At 46.4% G+C, this 18,902-nt stretch overlaps 1 protein-coding gene across 3 annotated transcripts in view; it reads left to right on the top strand.

Moving 5' to 3' along the window:
* KLHL29 (kelch like family member 29) overlaps positions 1–18,902 on the top strand; it is a 373,000-nt gene that overhangs the window by 324,766 nt on the left and 29,332 nt on the right. For all 3 annotated transcript variants that reach the window (XM_062573180.1, XM_062573181.1, XM_062573182.1), the window contains 5 exons: positions 181–380; positions 6,824–7,083; positions 14,749–14,947; positions 16,065–16,247; positions 18,362–18,542. In XM_062573180.1, the coding sequence (XP_062429164.1) occupies positions 181–380; positions 6,824–7,083; positions 14,749–14,947; positions 16,065–16,247; positions 18,362–18,542 (1,023 nt within the window). The remainder of the gene's footprint in view (positions 1–180; positions 381–6,823; positions 7,084–14,748; positions 14,948–16,064; positions 16,248–18,361; positions 18,543–18,902) is intronic.

Genomic DNA, 18,902 nt, shown 5'->3' on the forward strand with positions numbered 1-18,902 from the left:
TTTAAGTTCAGTTATTTTAAAATTCATATTCTTCAGTTCCGTAAACAAAACAAAAATAAAAAAGAAAGAAAGGAGAAATGTAATGAGGTGCAAAGCGATTTCCTAGCCCTCACTAATCAGTAAGTGCCAATAAAATGGGGATGGCGTAATGTCCGTAATTTCGTTGTCTGCTGTTGCCAGGTCACCACGAGACGGTAGCCGAAGCGGGGAGAAGCTGGAACTGGCCATGTCAAACCTCACCGCAGATGTCCTGGAGTTACTCCTGGAGTTTGTTTATACAGGTTCTTTGATCATCGATTCGGCCAATGCAAAAACTCTACTGGAAGCTGCCAGCAAGTTCCAGTTTCATACTTTCTGTAAAGTCTGCGTTTCATTTCTAGGTAAGAGCTGTTCCATCTAGTGAGAGTTTACAGTCACATCTTAAGGTTTTTAAGACTTTGTTATAATGGCTCTTAAAAGGGAATTGGAAACTGAAGATTGAATATAATGCAAGGCATGATTTCTTTGGGCTGAGAGTTGAATTTAAAATGCTGACACAAGGGCTGGTGGAAAATGATCTAAAGAAGTGAAGCCTGTTTTTGAGCAGCAGCTGCATTCATGTCTTGGCTAGACTATTGTTGTATTTTTATACTTGATATCATGGTGACATTTTATTTCACAGAGATTGGTCTCGCCACAGATCAGGCTGAAGGCACAGGCTGCCTCTGACATGACAGCAAATGCTGGGTGATACAGCAGACTAGGTTGGCCATGCACTGAAGGAGGTGGAAGTGGGCTCTCTCAGGGGGAGTCATGATCTGCAATTTTTTTCCATCCTTGACAAATTCCTTCCACTCACCATACTCTTGTAGACAAAATCTGTTTTACCTACTGTATAGTGCATGGTCGTGGGGTTTGCCCTTTCAGAGAGAATTAAGATCTGATTGCTGCATGTGGTATCACCGCACTCGGCTTGTCAGCCAAACGGTAGTGGTGGCAACCGTTGTGCCCTGTGTGCGTGGGCAGCATTTGCCCCAGGGAGGGTGCACGGAGCAACGTCGCTCTGGTGCCTCTGCCCTTCGCATGGTCGCATGAGAAGCCTGATCTCCCAAGCCAAAGCATGATGTGGTCCTGTTCCATGCGTTTTCCATGCTATTTCCAGCGCAAACTATTTCAAAACAGTCCACGGTGAACAGCTCAGTTAGCTAAGCTTTACTGGTCTGAACTGGAACCAACTAGCCCCATTTTTGTTGTGGGAGGAGAGGAGTCAGAACTGGAACGCAACTGGAAAATGTGTTGGTTCCAGTTCCTGCCTGTGTCATGTGCCACTCCTGCATTGACATGGCTGTCATAGCTGTGAATGAGATAGTAAGCATTTAAACGTCATTGATTAACATAATTTTATTAATACAAAAAGCGTGAGCTTAATCTTATATGAATTATTTTCCATGCTCAAGTTTGAAATATTTTTGGACACCTGATTTCCACTCAGGCTTTAAAATGTCTCTCTTAACTCCTAGCTTATGGGCAATGTCATTCCCGCTGGAACCAAAATTCATATTGAACCCACGTGAGCTGTAGGTTTCTCTTGGTCACTTCTCATTTTAAATTGACATCTAAAACTGCAGAGAGTGGAAGATGAGAGTTTAGAAAAAGTTGCAGTCATTAAAAAAAACCCTCAAGTGAGTCCAGTTTACTACTGTGTTAATTCCCACAGCTAAGCTGGCCTCCTAGCAAGATTAGCAGTGTAACTAGGCTGGTACAACTGAAGTAATTTAGTAAAAAATCTGTGGTATTGTATCCACCACTTCTTTCCAATTTTTTATGTGTCACTTGTTTACAAGTCTTTTCTTGACTGTGTGGGCAGTGGCAAGATGAAAACTATACCTTGTGGTCCCGCTATGTTGGCTGTGGAACTTGAATGAGGGCTTTTGCTCTGGCGTTGTTTTTCCCCAGCTTCCTTTCACCACTTTTTAAAAATGATTAGATCCTATGGCCTTTCTAGGAACAGACGATGTATTTAAGTTGCACTATCTCTAAAGATTCAGCCACAAAAACAAGATACATTTATTCTACTAAATCAATGTGAGACTTCCCTTTTCCGATATTTAATATTTGAATTCAGTGAACCATGTTATGGTATGAAATAGTAGAGTTGGCTATAAGTTAAGTGATGTATGGGGAGCTGCTGGAATTTTGTATTCTCATTTGGAGAATTCATGGAGTGTAATTGCTTATTTTTATTTATAGCTGTGACTGGATTGCTCTACAGAGATAGCAGAGCATTTGCCATCTAAAAAGTTCAGGGAAAGGTATTTTGTCTTCTTTCAGTTTTTCCTTTTCATCCTAGCCCCCTTCACTCTCCACGAAGCAGAAACCAAGGATATTGTGAAATACTTTATTTCTGGGATTTCTGGAGGATTCACCAGTATAAGCAGTGGTTCCCCCTCATCAATGGACATATCCAAATTGTAAGAGAAATGGAGGGAAGTGCAAAGAGGCCCAAACAAGTGGAAACCCAAAATAATAGGTTTGTTGAGCACACTATAGCACCATTTCAGGTACAATTCAGGTCATCCTTCTTAGCCGTGAAGCTCCATCAGGTCCAGCCAGCTCAGGCATCTCTGTCTGGGACCTCCCCAGGAGGGTTGCCGTGGGCAGAGACACCAGAACCGACTACTCCTTCTGGTGGAAATGTATTCGGAAAATTGTTCCATTTCTAAGGGAGATTTCCTAACTGACTTCATTAGACTAACTATAGCCGCGTTCTCTCTCTTCCCCACATGCTGTCTACATTGCCTTTGTCTAGAGCCTGACAAATGACAACAGTTTTGTGCTGGCTGATGCAGTGATGCTGACAAGTTGGTGTAGGTGCCATATGATAACCAGGCAAATGTTTGCAAACAGGTCAGAGTTTCATAGGTATTTCCTGCATCCATATGGCTTAAGCATTGTGGTTTTTTCCTCTTTTTCCTAATTGTTTTCCAAAGAAGCTACAGTACCAACACAGTCATGCCTCATATCAGAAGTGAGGAGATTCATCAGGGTCATGATTTGGGCTATCACAGGAATGAACAAAGCATGAGCTCACACTTCAGCCTGCTACTGAAAAAAAAAGAAAAAAGAAAAAGAAAAAAAGCATGTTTCCTCCAGTCTGAAGGATTTGATGCCTGATAGATTCATAGAAGAGAATAAGAAAGAGCAGGAGCTCTGATTTTTTTTTTTTTTCCTAGCCCCCTGGGGAAAGGGCACAAGGATGTTTGCAAAGAGAGTGAGAAGGAGCTATGAGAGAAGCTGAACTAAGGACCAACAATGAGATCTGCGTGAATAGGTGTGAGCCCTTGAGGGAGGAAAAAGAGGCTTTTAAGGTCCTTATGAACTTGCAAAACTGTTTTAGACAATTTTTGTTCATCCGAGGTGGAGAATTTTGAATCAGATGGACAGCCACATTGCCCAGCAGTAGAGAAATTAAAGCATCGGCCAAATCTAGAGATAGGAGAAACAAAGAGCACTCTCACAGGGGTACTGAAATCTTTGGAAGGTGAATGCATCTAGATGTCCTAAACTTATCACTTGTCTTCACATGCTTTTGACAGGAGCATGAATAACCAAGGAATAAGAGCTATATCTAAACAGATACAAAATGAGATGGAGAAGTGCAGATTTCATGCTAATTTTAGTGATATCCGAGTCATCATCTGCATCCGTCTTGCACATTATTTAAGGCGCACAGAGAGGGCTTATGTCAGCCACAGATCTTCCATGATACTATTACTGCAACCTCGCTAAGTAATCCTTCCTGCAAACCATCTATCTCTGACTTTATCTCAGCTCTTCCATTCATCCCGCTCCCAGAAGCACAGTCTTAGCAGGTTGTCTGGCTGATTAACACACGCTAACTCCGCACGGGATCCCAGTCCAAAATCACGTAGCACAAGTGGAGAATACCTGCAGTTTTATGACATGCACAGAAACGATGAGATATCCAACAGTGTTCCAAACCAGTGAGAATCTGCTAGATTAGATCTGATATCCTTAAAACCCACTCCTAAGTCAGTTATTAACTGCCTTTGAGTGTTGAGAATAGCTTAGCAGTCGGCAGCCGTGTTCTGAATGGGCTCGAGATGAAATGCCACCAAAACATACTGTTTCAAGTCGAGTGTCAGTGTGACAAAAACAGCAATTATTGTAACCGTGTCAGCATCCAAAGGGAAATGACGCAGGAGCAGATGGAGCAGAACTGGTCTTTGACTGTCTCTGCCATGTCAGCCTCCAGGAGCGCCCCAGACTGCAGAGTTGAGGTGGGCTATATTCTATAGTAGAAGTTTGTACCTAAGTAGTCATTTAGACTCCTTTTATAGTCCATGAAAAATAGCAGGCACCAGTAGGGCACAATTCTGCTTGTCCTGAAGTAGATACCTAAAATATTATCAGGTGAATTCCATCATAGAATTATCTTATTTCTGAGTATAAGGAGACTCTACTGTGATTGCCCAATTGCACCATGGACAGATAGAGTTAGGAGAGACCAGTTCCCCTTCCTCCCCCGCCCCAAATCTGGAGTCAGAGGTGACATATAGAGGAGGTGTTTTTCTGTTCACTCCTCTAGCTGTTGTCCCAGCCTCCGTCTTGCTCCCGTGGAATGAATCCAGCTAATTCATATCTCAGCCCTTGTCTTTAAAAGATGTCACGGAGCCCATCTTGCTATTGTGCCCATTGCATCAAAAGTGATGAGGTGTAAAAAAGTGCATCACCAGCCTCCTAGATGTGCCATAGGCTGCATCTCTAGACCTCTCTCAGAAAATCGCCATTACAGTCTATCACCGAGCTGTTTCTAAGCAAGAGGAATGAGCTCCTAACACTAACTGCTGATGAATCCCACCAGGAAAACCTGGAGCTGCTTGGAAAGCCTGTGTGCTGGGGTTTCAGGAGTAGCAGGGATTGGTATTGCAGTAGTAGGATGAGAAAAGTTGACCCAAAGAAATCAGCTGGGACCAGTCCTTCTTCTGCCCCATGCCAGAGCGCATCGCTCGGCTGGGGGCGTGCGGGAATCTCTCCCCATAAAAGCAGATCCAGTCCCTCCAGGGTGAAGACTCATTTTCCAAGATTTTTCCATCATGTACTAGTAAACACTTGCATAAGGAGTAAAATATACTGAGCAGTTTTATGATAAACCTTACATTGACATGATGGGACAGTGTCAGATTTTCTGTGGCTTGAGAGTTTGCCAAGTGATGATGAGAATTTTGCTCTCTGTTACGCGATAATTTTATCCCCAGCTGTATGTGTGCGTGCAACTGTGCTTTTCAAAAGCTGCACTGCAGACTGACAGACCCAAGGAATCTGGAAGACTTTTTTTTGTTCTTTTTTTCTTTTTTGGGAAAAGCAGAAATTTGGGGAGCTTTGTGCTTCATAGCATTCAGTTTCCAGCCTGTCTCTGGGCAGCCTTTGAGTGACAAAAGGCTGTGACAGAAAACAGTGCTGTTGCTCCGCTCTGTTCGTCGGAGTCACTACAATCAACTGATGCCAAATGTGCTAACCGAGTTTCTGGATTGGTGGATCTGTAAAAAAAAAGTAAAATAAAAAGAATTAGTAAAAAAAAAAAAAAAAAAAAAAAAAGCAAAACCACAAAACCCCTAATCTACTGCCAAGTAATAAAAAAAAAGGAGATCATAATCCCATTTTAATAGAAAAGACACATACAGGTAGTGTACAGTGGTGTTTTGAATCTGATGAAAGCAGAAGCAGGGTGCAGGGAAAAATCGCTGAGCATTTTCAGCAGAGGCAGTCTGGTGGGAGCTGGGTTTGAAGGGATTTTGGACTCTCACGTTTCTGTGCTCTGAAACAGTGCGGTGGGATACAGCACTGCCCCGACGGATGGATTTTTCCTCTGACGGCACAGACGCCTGCCGCCGGTACCGCTGCTTCTGCGATCCATTGCAGTCTCGTTCTCTCTCCATATTTTTTTTTACCTTGCTCCTATAATTTAAAAAATACATTCTGCCTATGAGCTGCAGCTCAGTTAACAAAAGCAGAGAAGAATCTCAGAGTTCCTCTTAGGAATGTCTGAAATTGGTGGGTTTTTCTCTGGAGCAGCTGAAAAGGAGAAAGCTCCGTCAAACGTGTGGTGCAGCACACACTTTGAGCGCAGCGCGACACGCTGCGCTGCTGCGTCTGTTCGCCGCGGAGGAGATAGTGCTGTCTGCTCTGAGCACGATTTGCTTTGAAACCCACTACACAACATTTAGCAGAAGCCGTTAGTATAATCTGTGTTTTGCATAAAGGATGTCATCGTATTCAGCAGCAACGAAGTTCCTTTGAAAAAAAAAATGGGAATGGGGGGAGGATTTTTTTATTGTTATTATTTGAAGTAGCTTAGTCTCTGAACAGAGCAAAAATTATCATAAAGCGACTGCAGCATCCTCCAAAATGTCCTTAGTGCTGTTTGCATTTATTCTTAAGTGTCTGCATTGGTGTTTACATCCCTGCTGTTTCTTGAAGCGACGTTGGGGGCGGTGGAAGCAGCGGCCATCCCTTGGCTGGATTCCCTCCCTCGGGAAGCCCCGGCTGCTCTTCTGGCTCTCCCCAGTCCTTACACCCAAAGGAAAGGCGGAAAAGTGTATTTCTTTCCCCATCTCCGGCTCAGCTGTTAGACAAATGTGGATTTTTTTTTTATTTTAAGCCCGAGTCCTAAAGCAATCCAGGGCGCTACATCTGATTAATGACGTGAAATTCACTGGGGTTAGACTTTCGTCCGTGGCGCTTAGTTTTCTCATGAGCGCAATAAAAAATGTGGCATCTCGCTTTTAATAATTCTCTCTTGCTTTTTATTTGCTTCTTTTAGAAAAACAGCTGACTGCTAGCAACTGCTTAGGAATATTAGCCATGGCCGAAGCCATGCAGTGCACTGAACTATACAACATGGCCAAAGCATATGCCCTGCAGATTTTCCCAGAGGTGGCAAACCAAGAAGAGATCCTTAATATCTCGAAAGATGACTTCATTTCCTACATGTCCAATGACAGCCTGAACACCAAAGCAGAGGAGCTGGTGTATGAAACAGTGATAAAGTGGATTAAGAAGGACGCTGCAATCAGAGCTCAGGTAAAAATAATCTCAGTGGCTTCACTCTGCTGCGTTCCCATGAAGGCTTCTTTAAAACAGGAACCATGTTTAAAACCATGCAGTTTTTCATGAGTAGAAGATGGGATGGACAGCTGAGATAAAGAGGAGAAAGAGAATGCAGGCTATGTGTAAAATTTTTGTAATTTCAAAATCTGATCCCCATATCTGATCATTTAGAATCAAAATCTTGTTTGTGATGTGCATCGTACAAAGCTAGAGCCTCGAGCTATTGGCTTCAGGCTTGGTCACAGATAATCTGGGGAGGATTAGGGCAGTGCGAGTCGTTACCTTAGGAAGGGGATGTGCTAGTAACTCTAGGGAAAAAAAATCTATCAGAAAATCAGTATTTCTTTTGGTGCCACATACTGAAAGAGTGTAAGTAAGTTCAGTGCACAAAAAAAGAATCTGTATCTTTATTGGCTGCCTAGATAACCCCTTGGGTATTATATGTTTAATGGAGTCAGGCTTTCCTCAACCATGTGAGCTAGGCAATCTACCCCCAGCTCAGGAAACTAAGTGTATTACTTGGTCAGAGCCAGAGTACAGAGAACTGTCTCCAGATAACTGCTAGGAGCAGCAACTGTTTTGAGGACAACGATGACAAATCGTTGTCCTTGGGGTCAGAAAACTACCCTGGTGGTGTTTAAAAACATGCTGCTTGCCTTTGTGGCAGCTCCTGGAGTCGGCTTACACAGGTAGGGCACTGTGGTGATGTGAACCCCCAATCTTTTTTGGGGGGGGTGGGGAGGGGACGGCCAATTCTCCCCTCAGAAGGTGAAGGTTATTTCCCCTCAGCCCCCAGAAGGTGAAGGTTATTTTCCCTGCTTGCCCCACAGTGCTGGAGCGAGGCCAGAGTTTTGATCATTCCTGACAGGGCCAACATCTGCTGTGGGAATTTGCAAATTTATTTTTTAGGTGGCAGTTTTTCTTCCCCTCCTCCTTGCTGCTGCTGCCACCATCATCTCCTCATCACTCCATTTCCCACTGCTTGGTTTTCTTTCCTTTTCTCCAAGTTGCCTTCCTTTCTGTCCTGCTTCTGAAGTGCTACTTAGTTTATGATGGCAGTTTCATTTGCTTCTCCAAATTTCTCTGTGGTGCTTTGGTTTCATGCATTACTTTACAAGGACTTTTAATTTTTAATATTAATTTATTTGGAGGTGAGTCCTGAATAAATTAACATTAAAGATACCAAGCAGCTAACTATTTCCATGTCCAATCCTACCACTAAAGCAGGTAGCTCTCACATTTTCTTTTTTCTGTGCACGGCTTGACCTATTACAAAGCTCTTAGTTAAATAGCTACTTATTTTCTAAAAGTAGGAACTCATACTTACCATGAAAAATACTGTCTTTACAATAATGACTTCCACAGAATCACAGAATTTCTGCATTTTCAGAAGCCGGGAACAAATAGTTATGAGGGTGGATAGGAAGAGGGAGAGGCCTAAATAATCTTATGTCTGATGAAGATGATGAGTGAAAAATCTTACATCTGGGGTGAAATAAGGCCCACTATACTGCCCAAATTCCCGTGAAATCCCCAAGGCGACTCAGGATGTTCAGAGCTTTACAGAGCTGGACAACCATGGCAACAGCAAATGCATGCTCTTCCAAGAGCTGTGCATGGATATTTTGACTTTATTCACAGTTTGGTGAGATGGATTCACTCAAATCTTTCTCTTCCAACATTTTGGACGAGGAGCCAGTACGTGAAGGACACCAAAGCAGGGAGGATTGTTGCTTCTGCACCCGGTTGAGGGGATCTGCCAGGAGGTTCGAGACTTACAGCCATGAATTACAACAGCTGCAAACCCAACTGGGTAACATACCGCTCTCCCAAAGGCAGATAAATCTGGACTTTCCAGGGCCATTTCTTCATATCTCCCCTCTCCCTTTGCCTGATGGGCCAAACTCTGCCATTGCATTAGAGGGCTTTGCTTCAGGAGCTCAGCTGATTAAAGTGACCCCATGGCACCTTCTTCCAAGCTAAGCATTAGTCGTTCTCCCAGAGTGAAAGATCTGTGCCCTTCGTCTTGCATTCACATCCATTTTTCCTGGCAAAGGCTAGGTGAGGCTTGCTCAGCAGAGACATCCCTGTAGTGGGGGTGAGAGAAGCTGCCATCTCTCTAAATCAGCCTCTTCTGCCTCCAGAGCAGCTGTGGGCAGCCTTGGTGGCCCTTCAAAGCTCTGCCAGCTTTCATGGCTTTGGAGAGTTTTTGCTTGCAAGCTTACACCTGTGGAGAGTAAATCTCATCACTGGTCTGGAGCCAGGCAGGGCTGTCACCCGAGCCGTAGCTTGCTTATCCGTCACTGGTTCCCTTCCAGGCGCTCTCCTCCTCTAAAATCCGCTGGTTCTGCTAAAGCAGAATAATCTCGCCTAGGGAAGCCATAATACACAGGGGACATCTGTGGCTTGGTGGGGGCATTCAGGCCACCCCTTGTACTCAGTGACTTCTTGCTGCTGCATGCACCCTGCACGGTTTAGACCCCACAGCAGCCACGCTTTCGGAAATCAGGGCAAGCCAGGGTGCAGTGACAATGGAGTCACCCCTTCTCATGGAAAGACATTAGAGTTAGGTCTCTCCTGTTCTTTTTGTGGCTTTCAAAAAGTTCTTTTGGGGTATCTAATTCTGTTAATCTTTCACCATCAGGCAGGAGGGCAGTGGCATGAAAGGACTTGGGATTCGCTTGCAAGGCAAGTGGAAAGACTACACCCTAGCTGACTTTTAATTCTGCAAATTGTGCTCCCATGAAGTCTTTTAAAAGTGCTTATAAAAGTGCTCAGTTGCATTACAAAAAGTAGCACCTGGGACTTGTTACAAAGAGAGAATAGCAATGCTTTAAAGGTTGCCAGTCCATCTACATAAAACGAATAGGCAGTTCAGATAGGACATATGTCTAAGCTGAGTTTTGGTAAATATCTGTATGCATCTAGGGTGTTGGAGCAGCGTGCCAGCTGCGTAAGGCAGCACTTCCACAATGATTTTAGCTCTGCTGGTAACAAAGTCACATGAAATCAGTCTGACCCAAAAAAACAGCCTGCAATGGGAGGTTCTTGAATACTTTGGTAGTTTCCCATACCAGCAAACATAGAGTACTGGTTATAGGAAATCCTCTTCATTACTTATCATGAGATAGAAGGCCGGCAGCTGACTGACACCTCTAGAAAAGCTGTTTTCTATCTTTTTTTTCCCCTATTTGTTTCTCTTCCTGACTGATGGACAAGATTGTAGGGTTTATCCTAACAGTTATCCTCTTGATAAGCCTATTACGACTCTGGTGAACTCATGCAAAAAAAATATATTGTATAATGGAGGCTTTCCTGTGTGAAAACCAGCATGATCTGTTAGGTCCAAACACAAGCAGAGATTACTACCAGGCCCCAAGCAGTCTTAGCCTGAACTCATCCCCTACTCTCTCTGAGGCCTTGGGCAGGTTATTTTGCCTTTCTGCCTCAATTTCATCTGCTGTAAATTGTAAGGAAATAATACCTGCCACATGGACCGTTGGGAGGATCTGCTGGATAACAAGCAATATTACTCCTCTAATGACTAATGGAGCTGCACAGAGTGGAAATCCAGCCTGGCACCAGTGTGGGATGTAATGATGGGAAGCTGCTACGTGTGAAGTTGCTAGATGTTGCTCACAGGAAACTTTCCCACCTTCTACTCCAACTCCAAAGTTGTATTTGTTTTCTCTGACATAAAAACATAGCAACAAGTTCATTTATGCCGGGAAGCCCATGAAAACAAGGCTCCCAGTTGCACAAAGGAGTGAGGAGAGGACAGACGTGCAGACACATTGCCCTGTGTAGCACAGGAGAGAGGCCAGACTACAGTGCAGAGGGGCTTGACGGCCTGGTAGCCACTTCCATGGTGTTCTGCATAGATGGGACTGAGGACGCTTTCCAAAACTCTGTTTAAAATCACAGTGTCCAACAGGAAAAATAAATGGCTCCTCCGTAAGGGTATTAACAAGCTCGTTTGAAATTGCATGCTTGGAAGTGAACTTGTCTGAACAGTGTCTTGGTGGTGTGACCACCAAGATGACTTTGAGACTAGGCAAATCCAAGGCAACACAAAGCCCACCTCAAAGTACTGTATCTGGCAGTGAGGATAAGGAAAGATGACAGAGAGAAGGAGAAATGGATTTAGGTCAAAAAATGTTAAAAATGCCAGCGAGCTACATTTCAGCACTTAAAGAAAATGACAATGAGATTCTTTGGGCTAAAAACTACAGCAAAGAAGGAGGCTGGTAACAGTCCCTGGTCTGCTGTGAAGGTACTAAAATGGCAGCAGCATTTCTCATGCCAAATTTTAAGGAGTCTCCAAAGTTACGCAGATGACCAACTTGCTCTGAGAAAATGAAGACTCTGACAGGGACTAAACAGCATCCTCATCCTGCTCTGGGGCGACAGGGAAGTAATGATATGTTCAAATGCTCATACCTGATACCAGCGTATATTGACTCATCGTAACAGGAAATTCATTGATCAATTAATGTAGATGAGGGCATTAAGCTTCAGGAAAGCAGTGCTGGAACAAGTATGAGAAGCAACACGGGGCACCCGTGGAGCCTAAGTGAACTAGGCACAAACATTTGGTTATTGTTCATTTAGACATTTTTTATTTTTGAAAAACCCAGATTATCTTAATGCTTTGAAAGCCATTTGTGGGCAGAGCAGACAAATTCAAAATGACACCGTAATGCAAGTGCAACAAGCTCCACTTTCTCTAAAAGTGAGCAATGCAAGGGATGAGCAGTAACGCCTGTGCTTGCGCATGGATAGCCTGCCCGAAGGGCTCGGATTTACCTGCCGCCTTTCCTAGCGGCAGTCCAACACGCTCGAGCCCATCCGGGCTTAGGAAGAGCCGAAAGGGAGCAGAATCGTTCTTTATATCCCCTCTGTACTCAGTGATTAACTTCTCTTACAAGGGTTTCTTTGGCTGGAGATCTGAGTTGTTGCTAAGACCTCACGATCCCTTTAGTTTTTGCGGCTTTTCTGAAACACTTCCCTTATTTTTCGAATTATTTTCCTGAGTGAAGCCCCGCTCTTGCAGAGGCACGTGTATGCAAGCCTCTCCTCTCAAATGCCAGTGATCAAAACCGCCCCCCAGGAACAAGCTCGCTTTGTGCCCTAGGCAGGCGGTAGCGGGGGGCATGGTTGTGCAGGCATTTGTGCGTCACGGTGTTGCACGGCTGCAGGTACCAGTGTGAGTTCACTTTGTTTTACGTAGCGCCGCGCGAGCAGCAGCCATTTAATTGCCGGCAGGGTGCTTTTGCAGTGCATCTGCGTGTACGCAGGTGCTTGAGGGGGCGACTGCGAAGGAATGAAATTCCAGTGGCTGTTGTAGCATCCTTTGGGGGAATTTAGGGCATTTACTCGATAGTGTCTAGCCAGCAAGATAAAGAGTGCATGGTAAGAATGAGCGGGTTTTAAGCCTTAGTATCAGATAAACCCCAGGTATTAATGATTTATCTTCCTGCCTATTTTAAAAGCCCTCATCACGTTACTGCTGGGAATAGCTACCCGTGTGCGGCTTTGCAAACAGTCCGGCGAACGGGGCAGCAGTTCCCCCGGCGCGGCGCTGATGGCATTACGGTGTTTAGTCAGCTGTGCTGCTGTAAAAATGTCATGTCGAAACCTTATTTCGGGAAGGCGGCGGGGCTGCTCCGTCCTTCGTGCTTGGCATGAGATTTATACGAGGAGCAGCCTCGCACTGAGCCGCCCTAGGAGCCCCGTGCCTGGGAACCCCGTTTTGGTGCACATGTTCATCCCATGCTGTCAGCAGCACCCAACCGGGCAAGAAATCAATGCGGCTGATTAATAAATACCGAGCGCACTGGAGGGCTTCGGTTGGGATCGGATGTGACCTTGGACGCAGGAACGTGCATGAGGCGATTGGGAGCGCAGCACGTCTTTGTGGTACCCGGGGGTAGGGTGCATCACAGCAAATACTCGTAATTACAAAATAGCACAGCAGCGCTGCAGAAATATAGCCTAAAAGGGCATATTTCCAAGAGGAGCAAAGCAGGGCACTGATCAAGCAAGGTTCAGAAGCAGCTGCTCCATCACCAGGAGGAGAAACAGCTTCGATTTTCCCAAATCAGCCGGTTTCCCACTGGGGTTAAGGCTGGAAACAGGGCAGTTTGCAATGTTTTTCCCATCCGGCAGGGCGATGCGCTGGGGAAGACAGGGCCGGGCTCGTGGCCAGCGCAGCCCAGCGGTGGTGCCGGAGCCGGGGCCGGGCTGCAGCCGCTCGTACGGGGCCGGCACGAGCTCATCCACCGCTCTCGCCTGGAGCCAGTGCATCCCCCCTTCCAGATGCTTGAAGAACCCTTGGGGGATTAGGCACAAGGAGCTGAAGCGGTTCCTTGGAGCAAAACCTTGCCTTCGCGGGGAGCACGTTAACTCCCGCGTTTGCATTTCGAGCTCAAATATGTTTCTTTAGGCCGGTAGCACACAGGGTCCTTTGTAGGGAAGAGCTGTGAACTAGAGAGAGATGAATTGTAACACAGAAGGGAAACTTTTTTTTTTTTTTTTAACCTCCCCAGGCATTGCTTCAAAAATGTTAAAAATCTTGAGAGCTTTCCAGTATGATGTTTAAGGAGCAGGAAGTCTGACTCCAGCAGTAAACATATGTCCTTTTAAAACTAACTGTTGCAGCCCAAGTCTGGGCAGGAGCCGACTGAGAGCCCTTTCAGAGAATACCTGCAAGGATTTCAGTGGTTAAGAGATTTGAGAGCAAGAAAGATTACTTTTACTATGATATTGAAGAGGGAAGCACATTCAGCCTTCCTGGCGGCGTGCAGCCGCAGCGACCTCGCGAGCGCCGCGCTCGCGGCAGACGGGTGCAACAGTTCCCGCCGGGTGGCAGAAATAATCCCGGTCCCGCTTGGGTCGGCAGCCGGTTGCAGACGCCTCCGTGGGGACGCCCGCGTCGGGGCAGCCGCAGCGCACGATCGGTTGTATCGTCTGAGTCCTGGTTAGTTATAACGTGGGTTTGCACTCGGCCAGCTGACAAGGGAATATCGAACGCGTCCCGCGTTTGGCTTCCCGGTGGCTCCGCTTCCCGCTGCATCCTGCGTCGCGTTGTGCAAAATTCTGTATAGAAATTTTACTTTATACGTATGTATAATTGTATATAGAAAGGCAAATTATATATAGAAAGGATAATGTGCGGGCGGGCTCTTGGTGCTTCGATCGCAGGTCTCTCTCTGGGGGTTTTGCTCTCCTTTAAGCCACGCTTGGTGACAGACAGCTTCATTTGCTCAGATGTCCTTTGCCCTCCGAGGTTTAATGTATTTGTTTAGAAGATGAAACTTTACTGTCAGTATTTGTATAGCACCCTCTGGAGTCTGGCTTCTCCAAAATCCAGACAACAAATAAACCCTATTAATTAAAAGATTTTCGTGAACTGGCTGGTATTATGCAGTCTCCGCCACAGCGGTTGTTGAAAATCACTCTATTTATCAGCTTTTGTTTCACGTTCAAATACCAGAAAGGGCTTTTTTGGCCCTTTTTTTTTTTTTTTAAGAGCGTGACAGCTAGCCTCGCACTTCCCCGGGGCCGGGGCAGGCGGGGGGCCGGGGTTGCAGCGGCCGAGCTCCCGCGCGTTACCGCTGTCCCCTTCGCCCCTGGCAGTACGCCGCGGAGCTGCTGGCGGTGGTGCGCCTTCCCTTCATCCATCCCAGCTACCTGCTCAACGTGGTGGACAACGAGGAGCTGATCAAGTCGTCGGAGGCCTGCCGGGACCTCGTGAACGAAGCCAAGCGCTACCACATGCTGCCGCACGCCCGCCAGGAGATGCAGACGCCGCGCACCCGGCCCCGGCTCTCTGCAGGTGAGGCCGAATCCGCCGGCTCCCGAAGCTGCGTTGAGAAGGGGGCCTGGCCGCTTCCCGAGTGCCGCCGAGGCCCCTCCACGCCGGGCGACGAGGTGCCGAGGACTTGCAATAATGAGCTGCCCTAAAAAAAGTCGTTTCTCTGAAGGCGGCTAACGGGGCGGTTACGAAAAGTGCTTATTTTCCGCACCTGAAACCGTAGGCGTGATGCGAGCCGGCTGCCCGAGCCGCTTGGTGGGGGAGAAGCGACCCTCTCGGGGCGAGGGCGGGCGGTTCTGGGCCCCGTGACGGAGATTCCCGTCGAGCTGGTGGCCTCACGCTCCGGCTTGCCATCCCACCTCCCTCCCGCCAAGAAATGGCAGCGGGCCTCTCTGCCTTGCTGCAGAAGGGTTAGCGTTTCGGCTAAGCGCTAAATCCGAAATATCTCCAGCGCTCCCGCCCCAGCGGGCTTTAGGGGAGCTGCTCACACCCAGGGAAATCCCAGGCAACAGCCAGGGCAGGGACACCTAGCGCGGTATGAGCCTGGTCCATGCCTTGGGCATGGCTAAGCTGCATCCAGGAAACCTCATTCCTCTGGGAAAAGCTCAAAAATCCCTGAAAAACAATCTCTTGGCAGAGGGGAGAGTAAAAATAAGGATGAAGATGTGTAACTGTAGCCCAAATCTCCTCCAGACATTAGTTGTTAGCATGAAAATACCTTCTTCAGGTTAAAGTCCAGACTTTACCCGGACACCTTATGGCTGTCACAATCCATAGCAAAATTCCCGTTTTCTTCAATGAAAGAAGAATTTGGCATGTCAGGGCCTCACCAAAAGACTGTTGAAGTCAAGAAATATTTTTACATGGAACGAGCTCTCTATTTTGTTTCCCCTCAACTCAGTTTTACCCAGACGGCATCCTCCCTCCTGAGTTGTCCCCAGGACCTTCATAGTGTTGCTCCTCATCCGCCACTCACCCCCCATGCACGTGCTCCCTTTTTCCCACCCCCTCCTGGCTGGATCACAGAGTCTAAACCAGATTTTTGTGCCTTTCGTTAGAACTGCTTTGCAAGCAGAGTGCTTTTTTGGGTGAGCAGCGTCACTTCTTTTGGCTGTTACTTTGCCTCTTTGAATCCTAGGAGTGGCTGAGGTGATCGTCTTAGTGGGCGGCCGTCAGATGATCGGCATGAATCAGCGCGCCTTAACGGCGGTCACCTGCTTAAACCCTCAAAACAACAAGTGGTACCCGCTGGCCAGCCTGCCCTTCTACGACCGGGAGTTTTTCAGCGTGGTCAGCGCAGGAGACAACATCTATCTCTCAGGTATGCAGCGAACAACACACGATGGAGAAAGGTTTCCACCTCGCCAGGCTGGTGCCACAAGCCAGGCAATTTTACCCGGTTGCTACTGAAAAAAAAAAAAAAAAACGAGCAGAGGGCTTTCCCTGGTTTTACTCTTCTCCATCTCTCCGCAGCTGTAGCGCTCTCGCAAAGCAGTCAGCAGCAATGTTTTGCCACCGCAACGCGGGGAAAATGGGTCTGACAACCATCAGGCATGCAAAGAGGTTTCACTGCCATAGGAACACAATTTAAAATACTGGCTGTAGTTGAGTCTAAATGGTGGGTTATGGATTTGAGACAGGCAGACTGAACTGCTGAATATGTGACCTACACTTACAGTATTTGCTTACAAGAGCGTTCACGTTTTGTGCTTGTTGTCGAATCCTCTCTTTTGACAGTAGTCGCTAGCCCTATAATCTTCTTAGTTGCAGTGAAACTGAGACCATGCTCCTTAAAAAAGGCTTTAACTCCCAAAGTAGCTGCCTACAGCTTGTGCCCGTGGGATGAAAGCGTCTGTGTGTTTGCAGTCTTGTGGTACCTCTTCTTGGCTGGAGGGGGGGGAAGCAAATTCTTGCCAGGCAGTGTGAGGGTGCTCTGACCGCAGCCCAGGGCAGGTTTGGGGATGGAGGAGGAGTCGGCGCAGGGCATACGGACATGTCTGGACCGAGGACGTAGCCGGGGGACGTGCAGGCTGGCATGGCCGTGGCCAGGTACTAGGCGGTGTGAGGGCACCCAGCAGTGCTGGGAAGGGGTTGCAGCTCTGGAACCTCTCCTAGTTCCCCCTCTCCATTTGCCACGGTGAATTGCTGCCTGTGGTGTTAAATTCCACTAGCACAGCATAGGGGCCCTGAGGATAGCTTGGAAATGATTTTGTGACGTTTTTGCCCATGAGCATTTTGCTCTTGGAGCAAAGGCCTTCTGTGGAGGCTTTGGTGAAATGCTGACTCTTAGTTATTCTTAGCTGAGGCACTTCCCAATCTGTAGAGCCATTTTGGACTCTGCTCTACCTCCTATCAAAAGCCAAGGAAACCACAATCCAAAGCTGATTTCAGCTCTTTACCCTGATTCTGGATGAGCAAGCTTTGGTGCTGGGTGCTAGAATGTGAAAGCTGGAAGCACTACTGGGTCTGCTGGAAACCTAGCAGGGTACCAGTACATATTTTGCTTTGCTCAAACGTACATAACATAGGAGAAAGAGGAGAGGGAATGAACAAAAATGGGAATGAACTGAAACTACTGAGCTCCACACTGCAGATCAGAGGCTTGGATCACAAAATACCGAGGAGAAAGCCTGGTTTGGTCATTAAAACACAGAACCGAGAATCTGGTCTCTTTTCCTGGCTCAACCACTGACTCCTAGTGTGGTCTCAGATAAATCATTTCACATCTTTGGGCCTCAAAATGAGGAGTGTAAGACACCAACCAAATAGCTACACTAGAAGCTTTAGTCAGAAGTATAAAAATGATCACTGTAGATATTTTACTTGAGCAGCTTAAATGCTTTTACAGGAGCTATACAGATGTTTCTTCCCTTTATCAGCAAATCAACCTTTATTAGCAAATCAAAAGAAATAAGAAGTTCATCCCTGCAAATTAGGAGTTAGACCTGCAGTGCAAGCACTTGCTTTATTCTTCTCCTGTATGTGTTGCTTCAGCCCATCACTGCACTGAGCTTTCTAGATGTCAGGCTGGACTGCGTCTCACGAGCCAAGACGAGCTCTGCATCCTGACGCCTTCTAGCACATGCTGCAGTAATTTAATAGACTAGAGGTTATTTATGAACATTGGAAAGGGTCTATCCCCTTCTGTACCTGGCCCTCTTAGTTTGACATCTTGATTTCCTCGTGTCATCTCTTTTTTTTTTTTTTAAAAAAAAAAAAAAAAAAGCGCCTTTGGGATGCATGAATAAGTGACACAGATATGCATCATCAGAACAGATGCTCTGCATTGAGGGTGATTTATTTTAATTAGTCAAATGTCATTTGAAGAGTTTTTACTTTGTAACTGGCTTTGATTGCTGTGCGCAAAGCTGCTCTTGTTCCAAGATCTCACGTACTTCTCCCCTTTTCTTTCCTTCTCCCCGCGGCCGGTACCAGGTGGCATGGAGTCTGGCGTCACGCTTGCCGACGTCTGGTGTTACATGTCCCTGCTCGATAACTGGAACCTCGTGTCCCGGATGACGGTCCCCAGGTGTCGACACAACAGCCTGGTGTACGATGGGAAAATATATACCATTGGTGGGGTTGGCGTGGCCGGCAACGTTGACCACGTGGAAAGGTAAAAGAAAAAACCCTGCGGTTTGCCGTGGCTTTGACTTCATGCCATGCTAAAGGATACTTTTGCTTTTAAATGTCAAGTCAAATGTACTGCATGTGTTAAAATCAGCTTTTATAGCAGCGAAGGAAGGAGGAAAATATGCAGGATTAGATTTCTTTTAAAGCTTCAGTGAAAACCGTTGTTTCAAAACTGAAGCAGAAAGCTGTCAGTTTATTTGATGGCTCGCTCAGGGGAGGAAAGAGAGAAATTCAGCTTATTTGGACCCATTACACAGAATACGCAATGAATTAACAAACTTCCTTTGAATTTAGGACTGATTAAAGTCTTTACAGATCACATTTCTTTTTTAATATAAAAAAG

Source organism: Rhea pennata, chromosome 3, assembly GCF_028389875.1.
Source record: "Rhea pennata isolate bPtePen1 chromosome 3, bPtePen1.pri, whole genome shotgun sequence".
NCBI lineage: Eukaryota > Metazoa > Chordata > Aves > Rheiformes > Rheidae > Rhea > Rhea pennata.